The sequence below is a fragment of the Wyeomyia smithii genome, chromosome 2, assembly GCF_029784165.1.
Source record: "Wyeomyia smithii strain HCP4-BCI-WySm-NY-G18 chromosome 2, ASM2978416v1, whole genome shotgun sequence".
In the NCBI taxonomy this organism is placed as follows: Eukaryota; Metazoa; Arthropoda; class Insecta; order Diptera; family Culicidae; genus Wyeomyia; species Wyeomyia smithii.
In genome coordinates this window covers 243520532-243540773 of record NC_073695.1, presented here as the reverse complement: position 1 = coordinate 243540773, position 20242 = coordinate 243520532, and the positions used below count along the sequence as shown (strand labels likewise).

The window sequence follows — 20242 nt, the reverse complement described above, 5'->3', positions numbered from 1 at the left end:
TGTTTATAAAAAATCTTTTATCTAGACAAGATGCACAAGGAAATAGTCGAGAAGAAAGTTTCTTGTTGAAATATAAACATCCGGGAGCACTAGGAAGAAATGCAAAGGAATGGATAGCTTGCGCAAAGATTATCGAAGAGACGAACTCCGTTACTTCGGTTATGCTGATGTACAGCCGCTTCTTAGAGAATGGAACCATAACTACATACAGGATACCCAACCAAACGTAGAGTGGGACACTTTGTGGATGAATATATCCTACAATTTTCTCGACATTCGAGACCGGTCGTCATTGTTCATGCTGATCAATGATCTCATCCCTAACCGAATGAAACTCCAGGCATATAATATCGGAAGAGTTGAAGACATATCTTGTGTTGTTTGCGGAGAGGTGGACTCAAATGAACACACAATTAAAACGTGTACACAGTCGAAACAAATTCGGGCTTGGTGTTCAGATATTTAAAAAAAAAACAGTTTAAATTGTACGCGAAATGAAATGCATAGAGCAGCTCTTTGGCTAGTTATACCTTGCATTGGTTTTAATGTAACACATTTCCTAAACAGTAGTTTATATGTTTAAAAAAAAAAATGATTAGAGAAAGACGGTGGAATGATAGGATAGTTTTTTTTGCAATTCTGTTGAACAGAAATATTAAATTTGTTCCCATTACAGAATTCATCCAACGGAATTTGGTCGCCATTGCGGTGGAAGTCCAGACGACCAACGGCACACAGGAAATGGTCGTTGCCTCCGCTTACTTGCAGGGGACGTGGACGACATACCGCCATCCAAAATTACAGCGCTTGTGCGCAAAAAGCCACTCATTGCCGGCTGCGATGCCAACGCGCACCACATAATCTGGGGAAGCGCGGATGTAAACACACGAGGTGGGTACCTGCTTGAATACCTTACTTCTAACAATTTTAATGTATGCAATGTAAGGAACGAACTAACTTTTAGCAATGCTATTAGACAAGAGGATAATATAAGCTGTAGCGCCTCGATAACGAAGAAGGTCAAAAAGTGGCATGTCTCGGATGAACCTAGTTTATCAGACCATAGACATATCAGATTTGACCTTCAGGCTACTCCTCTTAAAGAAGAAGACTTTAGAAATCCTAAGAAAACCAACTGGAACGGATCACGGAAGCTTTCAATTCAATTCAATTCAAACGGACAGTCTGCCATGATGTGCCCTGGTGGAACGAAACTCTTAGCAACCTTCTTCGGGGAGCCAGACGCCTGTTCAACAGGGCCAAAATCACGTCCAATTGGGATGTTTATAGAGCATCCCTTACAAAATATAACGCCGAGCTACGCAAAGTCAGAAGGAGATCCAGAGTCCGATTCTGTGAGGACATTCAGACTCTGCCTGAGGCTTCGTGACTGCAAAAAGAATACACGAATGGTCTAAGGCAATTAAAAAGGGGAGACGGGAGTTTGACTGTCACTACTAAAGAAACGCTGGATGTTTTTATGAACACTCACTTTCCTGGCTCGACAGTGAACACCGGATCGAACATTGAGAAGTAACAAAGCCTCGGATCAAGACGCACGACGTCACGTGACTTCGCAGTGCTTGCTCGTTTACTGTTCACGGAGACTTGTATCAACTGGGCACTAAGCTCTTTTGAGCCTATAAATCGGACAGAGTCATCATGTCCGAGCTCATCAACCTTTTTCGAGCCAGCTTTACTCTAGGACACATCCCGGCCAATGGTTTTTAGACCTATAAGTCTGACGTCAACGCTTCACAAGTTGATGGAGAACATTCCGGATAACTACATCCGCAGCGAGTTTCTGAAGGATTGTCCCTTGCATAAGCATGAATATGCCTATCAACAGGGCAAACCTACAGAAACCGCTTTGCATTGCCTATTGACGAAGATCGATAAGACACTTAAATATAAAAAACAGCGGTCTGCGTTTTTCTTAATATTGAGGGAGCTTTCGATAACACGTCCTTTGCATCTTTGCAACTCACAGGCCTCTAGAAAATAAACTACAATAAGCTAGATTCAAGCAATGCTCTTAACACCACTCCCCAGCCAACCCCACAAAAACAATCATTATACCCTTCACCAAGCGAAGGGTGCATTCAGTCACTCCTTCAATATTGAATGGGGTAAAACTGAGTTTCAGCAAGAAGACCAAATACCTTGGAATCAGCGATCTGGGCTTGCAGTACAGTTTTCGGCAAGACCGGGGGGTTAAAACCAGGCTTCTGAATACTCCTCTTCGTTGAAATGTGTACACCCAACGCAAACGGGGAACATTTTATTACTTTAGGGCAATTTTTTATTACTTATTGTGTCTTATGACTGCGCATTATACACAAATAGTAATAACCGAAAAGTAACAAAAATTATGACGGGCACACGCTTGTATGTGTTTCTGCAGGAGAACATACAGCCAAGGACCGCAGTGTATGTGTTAGCAAGACTTCACTCGCTGCATTTGTATTGATGCAACGATCAGATTCATTTTTGTTTCCCTTCATTCACGCATAATGAGAATCTCACCCGTCAACCTCAAATGTCTAATTAGAAACACTTTCGTTTCGTCCCCCAGTGTTTACATGAAATGAAAATATGTTATATTGTCTGAACAGAGTTGCCGAAGTTGCGAATATTTTTCTGGATGGGCACGAGTTTTGTATTTTCAAACTGGTGCAAATGAGTTTCCATGAACCAATGAGTATGTGTTTTGGATAGCTTGCAAGAAAGCGAATGTTTTTGTTTTTCTCTAACGCAGTTTACAGATCGTGAAGTCATTTAAAAACGCATTTCAAGTCTTTGAAATCATCAGCGTTTGCATACTCTATGACGGGGAAAATGCTGCTTGGCAGCTCTTGTCATATTCTTTCTCTACTCCTTATGCATACAACGAGCGAACTAATACACGCTCACCGGATGAATTGGAGATTGAAGAAACTTGTAACATGTGCAACATATGCGACGGTGTGTGATTTTTTTTTTTTACTTGAGATGGAAAGGGAGCAGTTTTTGACAGAAAAAATTTTGCATGTGGTTGAACGACCATTATTAGATGGTCGTACTCTCGTAACACGTGCTAAATATATGACAGTATGTGTTGTTACTTGACTGGGGAAGAATTTTATTGCCTTTTTAGTAATAGGTTTATTACCTTAAAGGCAATTTCGCGCTATTGCTTCTTAGGTAATAAGGTAAAGTTTTGCGTGTTGATGTAAAATATTGCTCTTGATACCAGTAGGCAGTAAACACGTGTTGCATATGCATGCAACTCATAGTTTTGCTTGATTTGATACAACTCTTAAGAAAAAAAAATCAAAGGTAGCCATTTTCACAACCACGAACTTTTATAAACGCAATGCAAAAAAGAGCACTGTGATTCATGGTGCACAGAGAAAACGATAACTTACACATCTCCGATTAAGTGAGCACAGATTTTAGTTACTCGGTTCTCGACGGAGTAAAAATTTAAAATCTAATTGTGGTTCCGAACGAATCCTTTATAGAATGAAATTGCTCTCGGGTGTCGTAGGATCTCGTTTGCTTTGCCTAAATAATGCAGCTGGCATAGCTTGGCTACTAGTGAAGATTGATGTTATAACGTTTCGCGTTGACGGTGTTAAAAGAGATTTTGAAGACTGTTTGCATCTACGCGAACTTACATATGTAGTTATCAAAATGTGGGTGATGAACAAAAATATTTCCTTCTTTCTTGTTCGCTTGTAAAAACTAAACAAATATCAGAAACGCCGTCAACGCGAAATCACAAAACCAGATTACATTGCATCATGGTTAGCACAGTATCTGGCAGAGCAAAAAATGACACTACACACTTGTGAGCAGAGCCTATCCGTCCGATCGACACAAATTGTTATCAGATGTGACTCTGATCGATTCTTCCTACCTCCGTTCAAAAAGAGCAAATATATAATAGCGAACCTAGAATTAATACTACGAAACAGCACAGTAGGACATTGAGCACCAAACAGTTTTCCCCAGCGAACGATTGCGATATTTTCATCAGCTAACTTGATCGCTCTGGCATTTTATTTCATCAGGCGAAAATGATAAAAGAGTTGGTGTATTTGAAAGCCTGGTTAAAACCACAATAAGCACTCTGATCTTACATCACCATTGCTCGGCCACGTAAAACCTACGCGTTATGAGAGTGGAAACCATGAGCTGCACTACGGTTTCGGCAAAGCACGCATCCAAAAGGTAATGGGCTAAAGGTACGTGTGGGAAACTCCTCCGGGAGTGTCCAATAACCATCCAAACGCAACCCTACGGCTGGGAAGGTACGCGCAGGATGCTCCTTCGGGAGTGCCCTGCCACCACCCAAACAACGCAACTCCTTTCTATTCGTTGTTCTCGTTCTGGTTGTCAAGTCACATTCTCGGTTCCGTTTGAACATTGAAGTTCCTACGAACAAATGGAGGACTTTCTCCAACAACTACAGCTAAAAGATGATCGCATAGTACAAATTTTTCGTAAGCATACAATAGCAAAATTTGTAAATATTTTAGGCATCAAACCATCACATAATTTGCCTCTACTTCCGAACATCTGTTGCATGCTACGTAAATAGTTTACACCGCCTTGTTAATGGACACACCCGGAAGATCTTCGGCTTTGAAACTATGAGCACAAGGCATGAAGGTTAATTGATTTTCACCCTGACAATTTCGGTGCGGCGAGCGTCGATTTTTGATTTTTGACGTAGAACTACGTTTTTCTTTAGCCTACCACATAGGGATGTAAATAGGAAAACTATTAACGAAAAGGGGACGAAATATGTCCCTTTTTAAATGCTTATAAATCGGTTTGTTTTCAACCGATTTCCTTCATTTTTGCAGCAATTGTTTGGAAAATTATACACGCATCCACCCAAAAGTAGAAAATTGTTGATTGATTATGCAAACTATTGTACTATTGAAAATAGTCAAGCCTTGTTTAAACGAAAATTACGTCCTCTGATTGGTTGTTTTATGATTGCTTCCCAAGCACGGTCGACAGAATCATATACCTTGCAATTGAAAACATGCTATTTGGCCTATATAAGAGCCTGTTTCAGCCGAAGCCGCTCATAATAGTTCTGGACAGCGACAAGTTGTCAACAGCAGTCGTCCTTCCTTAGCAGCAGCACTAGCCCTGTGGTTGGTCACCACGTCTCAGGAGCAGTGCGGTTCTTCTCAGCGTGTGTCGCCAGACCGCCATTATTCCCCCGTGTTAGGGCAGCATGAAGATTGCCATCAGTAAATCCAATTTTGGAAATCAAAATGCCTTTTTCAAGGCAAATAAAGAAGTCATTGAAAGTTAAATTTTTTTTAATAATTTTCGTCATCACCAAATCCAATTTTGAACAGCAAAATGCCTTTTTTCAAGGCAAATAAACAAATCATTGAAAGTTAATAATTTTTGACAACGTAAGCAAGCATTCTGTGCGGATTCTAGCAGTTACATCTGTCGGGGCCGTCTAATTTACAGAAGGTGAAATAGCTTCCACAGTGCATGTTGTCCGTGTATCTCAACTCCCCCACTGTTGGGGTAGCACAAAGGTTGCGATCAACATAACCGATTTTGAATAACAACCTGCCCTGTTAGAACGCATTCACAAAGACAGTTAATTCGAATATGCAGAGCTAATATGAAGTCGATTCAATCAATCAGCATTAACAGAATTTCGTCGTCTCCCAGCTGCCAAGTTGCAACATGATGCAACACGCAACAGCGAGCAAACGAAATCGCTTGATGGTTACAAACCGCAACACGATACGGGTTAAAATAGTTGCGTGTGTCAGAACACCATCGGTGTTTATTCGCTGTGTACAAAAATCAATAAAACTGAACAAATAACTTGCCCGGTGGTTGGTCACCATATCTCAGGAGCAGCGTGGTTCTTCTCGCTTCTCAGCGTGTGTCGTCAGACTGCCGTTATTGCCCCACTACTGAGGCAGCATAAAGGTTGCCATCAGCAAATCCAATTTTGAGCAGCAAAATGCTTTTCTCAAGGCAAATGAACAAATATTTGAAGGTAAATAATTTTTTGACAACTCAAGCGAGCAATCTGTGCTGGATAGTAGCAATCTAAATCTGTAGCAGCCGTCTAATTTACAGAATGTGAAACAGCTTTTACAGCTGGTGATTTCAGTGTCTTGATTACCCCACTGTTAAGGCAGCACAAAGCAAGCATTAGTAGACGTTATGACTCATAAATGAAACACCTACAACAATGCATTTGTTAATAGTGTGCGTAGTTCTACGTCAGTTATGCGGTCGTGTCTTGGATACAACCTCCTACTTTTTTCTATTTTGAATGGGTAAAATTTTCAATAATATTTGAATAAAAATATTTTTTTATCAAAACAATGTTACATCATATTTCTGGTTTACTTAAATAATTAAAAGTGAACAAATAACAAATATCACAGATCTTTCGGTATTGTCTTACACAACTTACAGATTTGATCGGTGGTTTTGGCAACTAATTGCATTTGCCGTTTTCACAAATTAGGTCGGTAAATATGACAGAAAGCAACGAAAATTTGATTACTGATCGACGGTAGTGGTTTATATTACCGAACGTTTTACCGAGCGCTCAGCTGTTGAAAAGTCGGTGAAAAAAAGACGAATTCGGTGATTTAATATAAGTGTGTATTAGGGTGGGGAATCGTTATATGGAAAATACGAAATTTGATAGCAGAAAGCCAGAACCAAGTTTTTTTTTGTTCTATTTGGGGCCCCAAACAATCCTGAATTTATTGGAAGTCGAATGGTTTTGCCTCCGCTTGGCGCATTGCATTTCAAATTTATATGGAGATTTGTATGGAAAAACCAACTTTTTTGCATTTTCCATTCTAAAGAGCTCAATACGGCTCAAACCATACGTTTCATGACTTCAAATGGTAGGTTTTTTGATGCCTAACAACTTGGCCGAAGACACTAAAGAGCTAGGGTGTGCCAAAAAAATACTAGAACTGTTTAAAGTTGAGTATGTCGAAATTTATGTTGCAAATTATTTTTTCTGCCAACACTGCCAGTGTACCGGCGTCAGTCAGATTTCCATCACAAGTTACCTCTGAAACACGTTGTAGATTCTATTTACGCCTAGAATATTGACCTAAATTTGTTTGCTTGGTCCAGCTGATTGTATAAACTCGTTGCGACAGGTTACTTCTGATGGGAATCCTACTGATGCCGGTACATTGGTAATGTTGGCAGAAAACAAGATTTTCTGCATTTAAATCGACATACTCAACTTTGAACAACTATAGCTCTTCTCAGGGACATCCTAGCTCTTCAGTATCTTTTGCAATGTTGTTAGGCATCTAAAATACTATACTTTAACATAATGTAGTGCATTATTAGACCATTATTGAGCTCTTGAGAAAGGTGAATGCAAAAAAGTAGGTTTTACCATATTTTCATACAATTTTCATACAAATTTGAAATGCAATGCGCCAAGCGGAGACAAAACCAATCGACTCCAGCTAAGTTGAGGGTTGTTTGGGACCCCAAAAGGAACCAAAAAAACTTGGTTCTGGAAAATCGATCATTTTTCTCCACCCTAGTGTATATGTTCAGAGCAAACGGAATCGAATAAAGGTGAAGTTTTTTTATTGCTTTGAAAACGATGTGAAAGATGATTTAAACACAGTAATGACAAAACCAACAGTATTATGATAAATACGTCATAAAACTGAAATGAATAATCGTAGCTTTCATAAAAACAATAATAAAACACAAATAAAGCAGTAAGGCAATGAAAATGTTACTTGGGCAGGTACAGGGTTGTGGACAAGCCAAACAGTTTATCTATCCGAACCGCCAGAAAGTTACTTAGTGAACTACGGATAACCACGGGACTCCTTACCGGACACTGTCCCGCTTTTTATCATTTAAAGAAAATCGGTGTAGTGTTGAACGACACCTGCCGATTCTGTAAATCTGAACCAGAGAGTTCAGAGTATTTGCTTTGCCCCTGCGGTGCTCTTGCTCTTCTAGGTAAACTTCTTAGAAAGCTACGTTTTAACTTCATTTTTTTTCCTGTGTGGACTCATCACTGCGACCAGTCAGGCTTTAATGTCAGCTGTGCTGGTGTTTTCTAGTCTGAGGTCATTTGTTTAATTTATTTATTTACAGGTCGGACTCGATTTTCCGGAGACTCAAATATCCGGGATTCGATTATCCGGAGTTTTATTTTTTTGGTGCTTGTGGTGCATTGAGAACATGCAGATGGAACTTTTCCTGAATGAAGAAACGAATGGGGTAGAAATTGAAATTTCCCCCATCAGTTCTTCTTACCTTCCCCTGTACCCAGCCCCGTACCGAAGGTCCCAGAGATACGGGTAAAACCTTCCCAGCAAACCAGAAGTCGTATAAAGGTTTTTATTCTTAGTCGCTCAAATGTGCATGTCAAGTTTGAAATTACATAAGATCACATCTGTTCAACTGAAGAACCAAAAACGAGACAAAATCTCTTTATTTTAATATCGACATCTAGCGGTGGAGAGAACGCATTTTACACTCGAAATTTCATTACGCCTATATTCCATTCATTCAACAAAAGGACTGTATGAGCTCTCGTCGCTTTTTCGTCGGAAGAATCCTTTGTTCACCCCGGTACTGGTATAGCGCGGGTGCCTTTTCATGATAAACGTACAGTACCACCCGCATACGTGCAACGGTTTTTATGTAGATATATTTTCTTGAATATCTTGGCTAACGACAATCATTTTTTTACATTGTACCTGATGTCGTAAGCAGTGCTGATACAGCGCGTCTGATATGCATTTCTAGCAATGTTAGGTATAAAAAAAAATTTAGTTTCCAAGTCCAACGAAAATATTCATGTGAATCAACCAACAGGTTAAAATACTTTCATCAGTCGTGAGGTGTACGATCCAAGAATATTTGTTAGTCAATGTTTGAATGGTTGAAAGATTTTTAGTTTAATTTGTTCTATTGACGTTGATTGTGAATTGTTACTGAATTTCCACTTTAAAGATCTCTTGAATGCGGTCCTGTCTTAACTTGATTTTGATAGATTCAACTATTCAAGATCACCTTTTTGCCTGGTCATTAAAGCAAAAAAAAAATAGTCTATTGGTTCATGTTCAAACTATTGGAGCGAACTGTTCGAACGATGCACTGTTAAATTAATGTAGGATGGAACAGCAAAAAATGTATGCGAAAGCTTGGGCACCGATTTGCTGCAGAGTTTTGTTCGAAGTTGCATATCTGTTCTGTGATAAGATGCAACATTAAATTTGTTTATATCGTATAAAATTGAGATCCTATAAAACGCAATATTAGGTTATATACAAAGCCATTTAACGGGTCATAAAAAATTGTAAAATGCGTCAATCCTCTAAGTCGTATACAATGCAATACAAAGTTTCAAATGAGGCCATTCATGAGAGCATGCGAAGTTATACCAAATCGTAACAAATTTTTTTACAATGTACGTATATGGCCTCCAGATTTGTACATATAGGCGCATTTCATGCATCTTATATGGTCATTTTTTACCAAATAAGGGTTCACTTAACAGAGTTGAGCGCGAGTTATATGAACCAATTTGTTTGCTGGGTTACCCAGATGCCGCTAGCGATCCATACATTGTTTTTCCCGGCCCATGAAGAAGCCATTGAATATCATTCAAATTGGCAAGGACCTGGCAAAACAGTTTTCGGACGTAACCGAAATTACAAAGATTGGACCGAACAAACTGCGAGTTGTCGTGAGTAGCGTGAAGCAAGCAAACGCAATTGCTAGCTACGAGCTCTTCACAAGAGAGTACCGCGTGTACATCCCTGCCAAGGACGTGGAGATCGACGGTGTGGTTACCGAAGGAAACCTCACGGTCGATGACATTTTGCGTCACGGGGTTGGCTGTTTTAAGAACTCTCTGATTCAAAATGTAAAGATACTTGTATGCAAGCAATTGCATTCAGTATCCATCGATGAAGGGAAGAAGAAATTCCTTCCTCCGGATTCTTTCCAGATAACATTCGCCAAATACGCACTGCTGAGCTACATCCCCTTTGGGTAGGGTTCTTCTACATGTACGCCTGTTTGTACCGCGGGTCATGCATTGCCAAAACTGCAAGCAGTTAGGTCATACAGCCACCTATTGCTGCAACAAGGCACGCTGCAGTAGGTGTGGAAGCAATCATGTTAAGACCGCTTGTAGTGAGGATATTGAAAAGTGTCTTTATTGCGAGGGAATTCGGCATGAACTTGCGGCATGTCCCGCGTACAAACAGCGAGAGGAAAAAATACGTGTATCTCAAAAAACGATCAAAGCGCTCTTTTGTAGAAATGCTTAGGAAGGATGAGCCACCCTCGACAGGACACATATTTTCCATCTTGCCAACCGATGAGGGTACATCTGACGATCCCGTCGAATGATGTTCTTATGCCATGCCAGAAGGATCTAGGAAGAGAAGAATAATTAACTCTCCTAATCTTTCTCGCAAAGGTCGTAAGATAATCCCTAAGCCAACACAAAAAGGAAGCGGTGAAGAAATATCGAAGCAATTACCTCCCGGTTTTAATTTCAAATCAAACCAGAAGTACCCACCGCCTTCTGGGGCACCAAGGGGTTTCATGCACTGATTATTCGATCATAAAATAAAAAAGAAACAGAGTTCGCAAAATTCTCTGATACAGTGAATTCGATATTCAAAACATTCAACATATCAGATTCTTTTCAAAATTTTCAAATAAACCTTTTTGAAGCAATTAGCAGCAACTTGGCCCCTCATTTCAGTTATCTTATCTTTCGATGATTAATACGTCGAAAGAGGTTAGGAATTTTATCACTGTATTACAGTGGAATTGCAGAAGTATCATCTCCAAATTCGATCTATTTTCGCATTTGATAAACACATACAATAGCGATGCGTCTGTGAAACTTTTCTCAATTCAAACGATCAACTCAATTTCTACGATTTTAACTTTATTCGTCGAGATCGAATCTCACACGGTGGAGGGGTTCTTTTTAGGGATCAAAAGTGCTATTCTTTTTTCAGAATTGATCCCCCCCCCCGATCTCGAATATTGAAGTCGTTGCCATTCACATGAATATGAATGAAAAAAAAACCTATGCCTTGTTTCGTTATATATTCCTCTATCCGCGCGGATTGAACAGATATAGTAGAGTTGACACTTTTGAAAACTGGGGAACATGTACCAAATCCTTCAGCACGTGAATGCGTGCTTGACCTGTTCCTATCCTCGACATCACTAGCGTTAGATTGCCAGTAGAAAGTAGTCAATGATCCTCACGGTAGTGATCATCTTTCAATCGTTATCTCAAATACTTATGGTAAAACTCCTCCTGATTAAATCAATATTTCGTACGCCCTTACACGTAATATTGATTGGAAGTCTTTTGAGACGATATTTGCGATATCCATCGAGTCCTACGAGGAACTCTCTCCGGAAAAAAAATACGCGCTCATTTCTGGCTCAGACGAAACCGATACTGGGGGACTGGAATTCATGAAAATTCAGCCAAGTGAGCAGGTAATAAATGCATGTGGATTCGTGTTGAGCTTGTAAGTGGAAAATAATATTGGTATATTTATATTTCGAATATATTGCCAGCATTACTCAAAAACCAAGCTGAACTTTGCATAATAAACAATTGGTTTTTTAGACTAGTTTGATTCCCATTATTTTCTACATTTTATTCTGTTGTTTGAAAGGAAATAATATTCGAGAGAATTTATTCTCATTTCCGCAAAAATGATCAATTTTCATAACAAACTTTTTGATTATATGTAGTTTTCGTTCCGAGTTATCGTACGCGTTCGAATTTCGTTTAAACGCCCAAAGATTTGATTTACGGAATCAGCCCAAATGGTGCCCACCACTCATCATTCATAATTGCTTTGCTCTCCTCCAAATAAACTGTTTGGGGTTTTCAAAATTTAAATCGCACTATTACTGACTAGCTAAAAACCGGCAGATTCGTGTTAAATGTTGTGACAAAAATGCCTGCAGTTCAATCTCCTGTCGGATGAAACAACTAATTGCAAAATCATTTCCTCTATAATCTGAAAAAAGAAATCGACAGCAAATTCCTAATATCCGCCAAGCAACCGCCGGTGGACATAAACAACCAACGCCAGTGTCAGCAGAAACGTCAGCAAGGCCAGCGAACCGGAATGTGTCTGCTGGTAGACAGCTAGCGCCGGAAACAGGGGATAAGCCCCGCGAGTTAGATCCACCAGCAGGTGGGCTAAGCTTGCCAAAGGTCCGCTTTGAACCTTCGTGCTATTCTTGTTAGTATTGGTGATCACGTGGTTACGCTCAAGGCAGTGTGCATTCAAGCCACTTCCACTGTTTTGTATGCAGCAGCATTTTGTTGGACCGGAACCGTTTTAGAATGGCAGGCAATACACGAAATTTGAGATATGACAGCGAAGGAATGACGAAAAAATGAGTTGAAATGAAAAGGAAGAGAAAAAAAGTAAGAAAAAAAGCTATTAACAAAAGAAAAAAATAACCAATGAAAACGCTCAAGGTTAGGACACTTCAAGAGACAACAATGAAACAAAAAACAAGTCGTTAATCTTTCTGTACATGATGTCAAGAGGAGTCAAGTTTTCCGCTCGGGTGATCGCGGATTCCATTCCGTTGGATGTTTCCCCTTCGCTGTCAAACCTGATACTTAGTGCATCTACGTTCGGCATGCATACATACAAAATCAATGGAAGGTGAGTGATTCTTTGGATGCAGTTTCGAAACGGGTACCGATGGATTAGCCAAGCTCTTTTTGGCCCCACTCTCCTGAAGGGGGGGCTTCAAATGCAACGAGAAAGCTAGAAGATGGATCAGGAACTTACCTGATTTTATTTTCAGCTTCCTCCAGTCTCGTTCGTTGTCGTGATTCCATCTGCTGGAGGGCTTCCTCCTTCTCGCTGACCAGCTGTTTCCATTGATGTTCTGCACGGATCGACTGGTTAGTTTGTTTCGAGTAAAAGGAAATGAAAATATCCTTACCCAGTTCCCGCTTGTGTGAAAGCTTCAGCAGTTCAGTGGTGTCCGACAGTTCACGGGCAAACTCCTCCTGCACCTGCTGTATCCGAAGGCTAAAGTGCTGCTCCATCTCCTGCTTTTCCTTTTCGTATTGTTCTTTAAGATTTTCTACACATTCAAGACCAAATTAAGTATAATGCGGAAGCATTTCGTGGGGTAAATACCAACCAATAATTTCATCCCGTTTGGAAACTTCCCTGGCCAAAATCGCCTCATGCTCCCGTTCTGCTCTTTCAACAAACATACGTGACTGCAACAGCCTTGCATCCGCTTCTGTTTGGGCATCCTCCATCGCTTGTTTCTGCCTTTTCAAGTTGGCCTTCAGCGTGTCGATCTGCCGTTATAAATTACTAGTGAGTAAATTCAGAAGAACAATTAACAAACACATACTTCATCTTTCAGCTGCTTTTCCCGCGCATTAAACTTATGTGAAAGTGCCTCCGTCTCCTCTAGTGCTTCCCGTTTGATTTTTTCAATCGCCGATAGGCGTTCTTCGATGTGCATCTGTTCCAGTTCGACCTTGAGCCGGTTCATCTCGTGCAGCAGTCGATCCTCCCATTGCATGGCAATTTCCCCACGTGCGATCTCGATTCGATTGAGCGCTTCGCGCTCTTTTTCACACAATTGACTAGGAAAAAAAGCATTTAGAATAAACGAAAACGTTCACGAAATATTGGAACCTACTATTCACAGCGACTTTTGATCTGTTGGACTTTGACGATCTCGGCTTCCAGCTTACTGTTGGCGACCTCCAGCTCCGCTTTCAGATGATCCACCTGACGCGTCATGGCCATTAGAGCCTGCTGCTGATCGTAGGTAAGCCCTCGCAGTTGCGCAACCTCTGTCTCATACGATCGGAGATGTTTAACCTGTCACTCAAATGTCTCAAATTAAACTAACATTGTAAAAGGGTGTAATGAGAAAATACCACCTCTTGCATGTGTTTTCTCGTTTCCTGCTCCAGCTTAGCGGCACTATCCAGGGCCACCTTTCGCTCCCGTTCGGCAGACTCGAGTTTCTCCTTACAGTGTTTCTGCATCGAACGAATCTTCCACTCGCAGTCCTCCATCAGGTGCTCTTCCCGGTCCGAGTGTACCGTACGCAGCCGTTCGAAATCATTCTTCCACTTGGCGTCCACCTGGTTGCGCTCCTTCAGTGCCACCTCCAAGGCTTCCTTGATGATCTTCTGCTCCTCGGCCCGTTCCTCCAGTAGCTTATTTCGCTCCTGCTGGAACTTCTCGGCATCCGCCTTGGCATCCAGCAGCTGTCGGTTTAAATCGTGCGCCAGCTGGCGCACCTCTTTCAGCTTCTCGTTTACCTCTAGCAATTCTATCTCTAAATTTTGATACTTAAGATTTAGCTCATCCTCCTTGTCGGAGAATTTCAGTCTTAATGCATCCATATTGGCATTCTGCGTCCGTAGGCGCACCTGAATACTCTCGCACTCCCTGCATGCCGCATCCAATTCTGCTTGGAGACCTGTACGGGGAAAATGGACCCTGTTAGTGAGATCTATTGATTAATTACCGTACTTTCAGGGCAAATAAAGTTCAAACCTATTTTAGCGGAGTTATGATTCCCCATTTTTGGCGCGTAGCGGCTTTCGAAACGTCACTTTGCAATGACTAACGACGAGCCTTTGCGCAGTCAAGGCCCACTAGATGCGGTGTTTTTTTTTATTTCTGTAATTTCCACGGATCAGCCAAGTCCGATGAAAGTGAAAATGTCAAACTGATATTCCCCCTTTCCCCCCGTTGGCCATGTCCAAGACAAAAAAAAATTGGCACCGAAAACGGGATGATCATTATTACGCCACTGGCAAGCAGAAAGCGAAAGTTGTTTCCTTCCGGTCGTACGCCAGCCGAACAGAGAAAGCATTCGATGTTCTTTGTTGGATGCTTTCCTTCTACGGTTTAGATTTTTTTCCTGAACCTTTCAAATCGATTCTGATACTGCGTCGTACATGGGGATTCGTTACTTTCTCTTCCGCCCCCGAGCGTATTTTAAGCCATGCGGAATTGTTTTTGTCCGGGTTCAGCACACTTGGGAGCTGGGAAAATCTTTGTGCACCTTTGCAACGTGCCTTATTTACCGGCTAAGAATAGCCACAAGTCGTAGAAGACAATTGACGGCCGGCAGACGACGTACGACAAACAGACAAGCAACAAAAATTCCACAGTAAATAAAAAAATCGCGCATCAGACAGCTGGGATCACCTCACGGCGTACTGCGATGCGAAGTGCAATGAATTAGCAAAGATGGCTTTTGTGTGGGATGCTAATTATAAGATCTATTACAGAAATAAAACCGATGCGCAATGCCACGGATATCGCACCTCTCATCCGCCATCCTGTTGTTGTTTGCTCTCCCACTTCCGCTGACGGCAGTGACTTCCCACAGCACCGAGGGGTTTAATTCAAACAAACTGCGTATTAATTAATTGCCTCACGTTTGTACCCAGTTTGCCAATCAAACAAAGTTGGGAAAATTTAGCCGGCATGGTTGCCAAACGCGAAAAAAAGAATACCGCATGTCGTTAACCCCTCGCGTGTGTGATCTCTGTCTGATTGACGCAATGGGGAAATAGAAACCCGCACACTGCTCCCACGCCCACGCAAAAATGGAAAAATAAACCGTAGGCAGTGCGACCGCTTTAGCCAATCGGACCGGATGACGATACATATTATACTCACGTTCAACGTTGCATTCCTTCAACGAAACCTCCCGTTGCGCCTCATCCAGCTGCAGCTGCAGCTCGTACACTTTCGTCTGCGCTTCACTCGCCCGCTTCTCGGCATCCTCGAGTTTGGCGCTGTAGCGTGATTCCTGATTCACCAGCTCCTTCCTGGAAGAGGTCACCGTTTGGGAAAATGAAAAGAAAGAAGTTAGTAGGGCAACAAAGTAGGTTAAGCAACGGCTCACAGATCCGATAATGTGTGTTTCATGTATAATAACAATTTCATTCGAATAAAACTAAAAAATCGAAACCATACGAACACTTTAGCAGACATCAACCAGTCCTCCAGATATTTGAAGCATATGACTTTTGAAGAATTTTGCTGATAATCTAATGTTCTACAGTAACAGGGGAAATTTTAAAAATTTTGCACAAAAAATAGGGCTACAAATTGAAAATTAAGGCAGTTGCTATTGGAGCGAGAATAACACCATCACTTTTTTGTAATTGAAATGACGCCAAGAATTTTTTTTTAAATTGCTTGTATAAACCATTAATTGACATAACATGAATCTAACATGCAGCATAACTGAAAATCTGCAAGAAAAAAAACACTTTTATTCTCCCTTCTTTCTTTTAATAATACTGAGATACATCAAAGTCTATTCAACGAACTTCATACTCACTCTTGCAGGTCTAAGATAAAAAAATGTTTGGTACAGAATCGCTCCTCGTACATGAGAGCTACTATGCAAAATTTCTCTTCCCTTGACACATACTTATGACACAGAGCAGAAAAAATATGTCTGTGACACTCCCCGTACTCGAAAGCCCCCGAGTGCAAATGTTCACGGCAGTCGATTCTGTAGTTTATGAGTTTATAGGAAACAAACAGACAGATAGACATTCACATTTGAGCTTGAGCTTGAACGACCGCAACAGTGATGGATCTGAGCTGTTGAAGTTGCACAGGGAACCACGTATATGGCAACTTGGGATTAGTTTACCATTCAATGTACAACAATTCAGTAGCTTCCGCTTTGTATAGATCCATAACGGCGCCAGTCACATCCTTACGATCATTAGGGTAAGAGAGGATATGGTAAGGAAGAAGTTGTAGCAATCGTTGTTGTCTGAGACCGAGTTTACCTCTGCATCTCCACGACTGCGACGGAGAGGAAGGGTTGCGTCACTGTGGTAAGTGACAGAATCGAACGATGTTTCGCGCAAAGTTAACTCATTACGAAGTATCTTTATGTCATACACCGCGATAATATACAAGCGGCGCGCGCGTAAACTATCCACCACCCGAAGAATTTTATTGCTTAAACATTTATTTATGTCCAATTTAAAATGCTCTCGAGAAAGCAAACGCACTTCGGAAGATCAATCACGATATTTATCAACCGAACTCGATTTGCGACACGCGTATGTAAAAACAACGAGCAGACAATCGTTGACTGAGCGGTAATACCAAGGCTTAGTTTATTAGGAGAGAAAGGTTTATGTTATTATGTCTCCGTAGCAAGTGATGGAATCGATTGATGATGCTCACGAGGTTCGCGTTATTACGAATAGGTATGTGTATCTCTCTTATCAGCATCACGATTCTATGCCAATGACGCGAGCGAAAATTATAAACTATACCAAGCATCTTCGAACATATTGAATAAATGTCTATTACCAAACCCGAATACCTGTAAGAAAGCAAACGCACTTCAGTAGATGTTGTTCTTGAAAAGGTACACATCACGTGTAATCCTGATATTTATTGCGAATAATAACGATATTTTGTCACGATTAATTACGATTTTTTGTGGCGAATGATTAATTGGATATTTATCGAACGGACGAAACCTACTCTGAATCCCACACAGACAGACATTAACATTTAGAAATTTAGTAAAATAGTTCTAAATCGGCTATTTTTAAAAATAGAAAAAATATTCTTCAATGTTGCTCAAAATTAACGGGGCTGCAACATTGCAGACCAGCCTCCCATTCTATCCACAAATATACGATAGTTAGACGTCTGATTTCATTGAATATTATAGTGAATATTATATTATAGCACGCAATCACCCAGCGACGGCGAATTCACTGCTTTCTCAATGTTCAACTGTTAAGATCGCAGGGATAAATAATTCAACTAATTTTTTTTAGGTTTGTAAACTTTTTTTTGAGTTTTTTAAAATTTTTCAATCTTACGTAAGATTCTCTTGAATCCCCCTCTACCCCTTCGTAAGCATTCGTAAGAAATTCGGATACCCCCCCCCCCTACCCCTAAACCCTTACGAAATTTGCGGATGACCCCTAATCTGATTTTTGATAATATAAAAATAAGCGCCTCATCCTATTCAAAAACTTTGTAGAAAACAGTATTCTTCTAAAATACTGCTATCGAACTCTAGATTCAAATTTTCCCCCTGAGTTCGTTTCCTAGAACGCTGTACAAAGGTTGACCTTGCGTCTCCATTGAATCGACAATGAAAGGGAGTGCATGGTTTACTTTCGAGCTAAGTGGGTGCGAACTTGGTGAGGACTTTTGAAGCACTTGTGCGATGGAAAAAAAATCACCTCTAGCGATTTTGAATACATATAAAGCAAGCCTAAAATGCGTTGACATCATCGTCAGTATGCGAAAAACAAAGTATCGCTGCTGGTGCACTCTCCTTGCTTTCCTCTTCACGATATATTTGTATTCATTACTGTACATCACAACACGTGGTTCTCAATGTGCACAACTCACAGAGCGATCAGATCTTGTTATATTCTTATTCATTTAACTCATTAATATGATTTTTTGTCAGAAAAAGAAAGAAAATGACAGTGTATGCTCTCCTACTCTCGCTTAAACTTAACCGCTGCCGAAGTAAACCCTTCCCCACATTTTCCCTCAAATCGCACCACACCTCTACTGTTGTTCAGGCGGCATGATATTCTTCTGTTGCTATCCTTTCTTCCCCTAACTACTGGCCTATGGAGAGACAAACGCAACGAGCGAACCGCTTCTCAGAGCTGATGTAGGCTAGTCATGTGTTTGTTTTTCCCAGAAACCTATGCACCATATCATCATTTCATTATGGGTTGTGAGGATTCAAGATTAGTCGCGATATGTACACTTCATGAAGTGCACGTGTGATGAATAAACGGCGATTGCATCATATTCGTTTCGTTTCCATCACTGCAGTTGTGCATACACTGATGGCACCAAAATTCACAGTGACGGTTTACCAGCTAAAACATTGGTATGAAGATAACTTTGAAAAATATTTAGTCGACGTGCTAATTTGAGTTTCATGGAAAAATTAAATTTTTCACGTTTTTGTCTTTCTCCTAGAAAGGTATAGCAATCACTGGCAAAATCGAAGGTATTGAAGTGCTCCAAATGGCCGAATGGCATTTATCACTCGACTCAGTTCAACGAGCTGAGCATTTTCTGTATGTGTGTGTGTTTGTTTTTTTTATTTCAGGTGGAAGGGAAATTTGCAACCAAACCCCTGAGGTGACCAACCTCAGGGATTGTGGGGTTGGTTTGAATCAGTGACCGGACCCACTAAAACTCCTCCTGTCTCTAGCCCATAATACTCCCCGGGACGACCGCTAAGTATTGCTTCGGGGAGCGGCTTTTATGCTTTGTGCAACCTCCTGGCTCTATGAGACTCTTAGCTAATTAGCTAACTAACCTGGAGACTGCCCGGACTGGCGTGTCAACCTGTCGCCTGCTTTGCAACTCTAGGACTATTTGAGAGGTGGCTGCACAAACCGCCCTCCAGATGTTCGAGTCTTCACACATCCTCTGAACTAGGTTGTCCGAAGTAGTGTCTGGCCCGCTCATTACCATCATGTCGCTCCGCGCACGCGCAAAACGAGGACATACGAAGAAGACATGTTCAGCAGTCTCTTACGCATCCAGGCACTCGGGGCACATGGGGACTCCGCCTGCCCGAATTGGACCATTCCTGCTGCCATCTGATCATCGATAGTGATCTTCTGGTACCTCGTATGCCCCTTGTGTCACGTTGGTCGATGCATTCTACGTCCTCCCTAGGAACCATCCATTAATTATGTCACGCGTTTAGGGGGGGAGGGGGTTTCAATTATTATGACATTTTGTGACATATGGGGGAGGGGGGGTTAGTTTAAAAATAAATAAAAAAGTCACAAACCTAATCACAGAGTTGAACTCTTGGAACTATTCATGATATTTGCATCATTTATTTATAGTTCTACGATCCCTTTTTTTTGCTTAAGATTTAAGCTGTAGATAAAATAATTGACTTTTTTTTTCTCGTTGAAAAAGCATAATGTTCGTTAATTCTGTTTTTCCGTGCATGTTCGTTTATGAATGCCGGCGCAATTTCATTAATTTTTAGTGTCTCTCAATCCAATCAATACAAAAATTGTGACAAAACGTGAATAAAAATGTTTGGCTCTTGTAACATGTGGAGAAGATTTGGATTGCGAATTTATTGAAGAAGAGGAACTAAATATTGATGGTCTTTCAAAAATCAGCAA

General features: G+C 40.9%; 1 protein-coding gene across 3 annotated transcripts in view; it reads right to left on the bottom strand.

Annotated features, from left to right (window-relative positions):
• LOC129721845 (centromere protein F-like) overlaps positions 1-20242 on the bottom strand; it is a 75327-nt gene that overhangs the window by 12699 nt on the left and 42386 nt on the right. For 2 of the 3 annotated variants that reach the window (XM_055674899.1, XM_055674900.1), the window contains exons 3-9: positions 15741-15892; positions 13979-14526; positions 13732-13916; positions 13438-13675; positions 13216-13381; positions 13012-13155; positions 12855-12954 (exon numbers count right to left, since the gene is read on the bottom strand). In XM_055674899.1, coding sequence (XP_055530874.1) covers positions 12855-12954; positions 13012-13155; positions 13216-13381; positions 13438-13675; positions 13732-13916; positions 13979-14526; positions 15741-15892 — 1533 coding nt within the window. Of the gene's footprint in view, positions 1-10762; positions 12349-12854; positions 12955-13011; positions 13156-13215; positions 13382-13437; positions 13676-13731; positions 13917-13978; positions 14527-15740; positions 15893-20242 lie in introns of those variants that run through there. The other variant, XM_055674901.1, reaches the window with a different exon arrangement.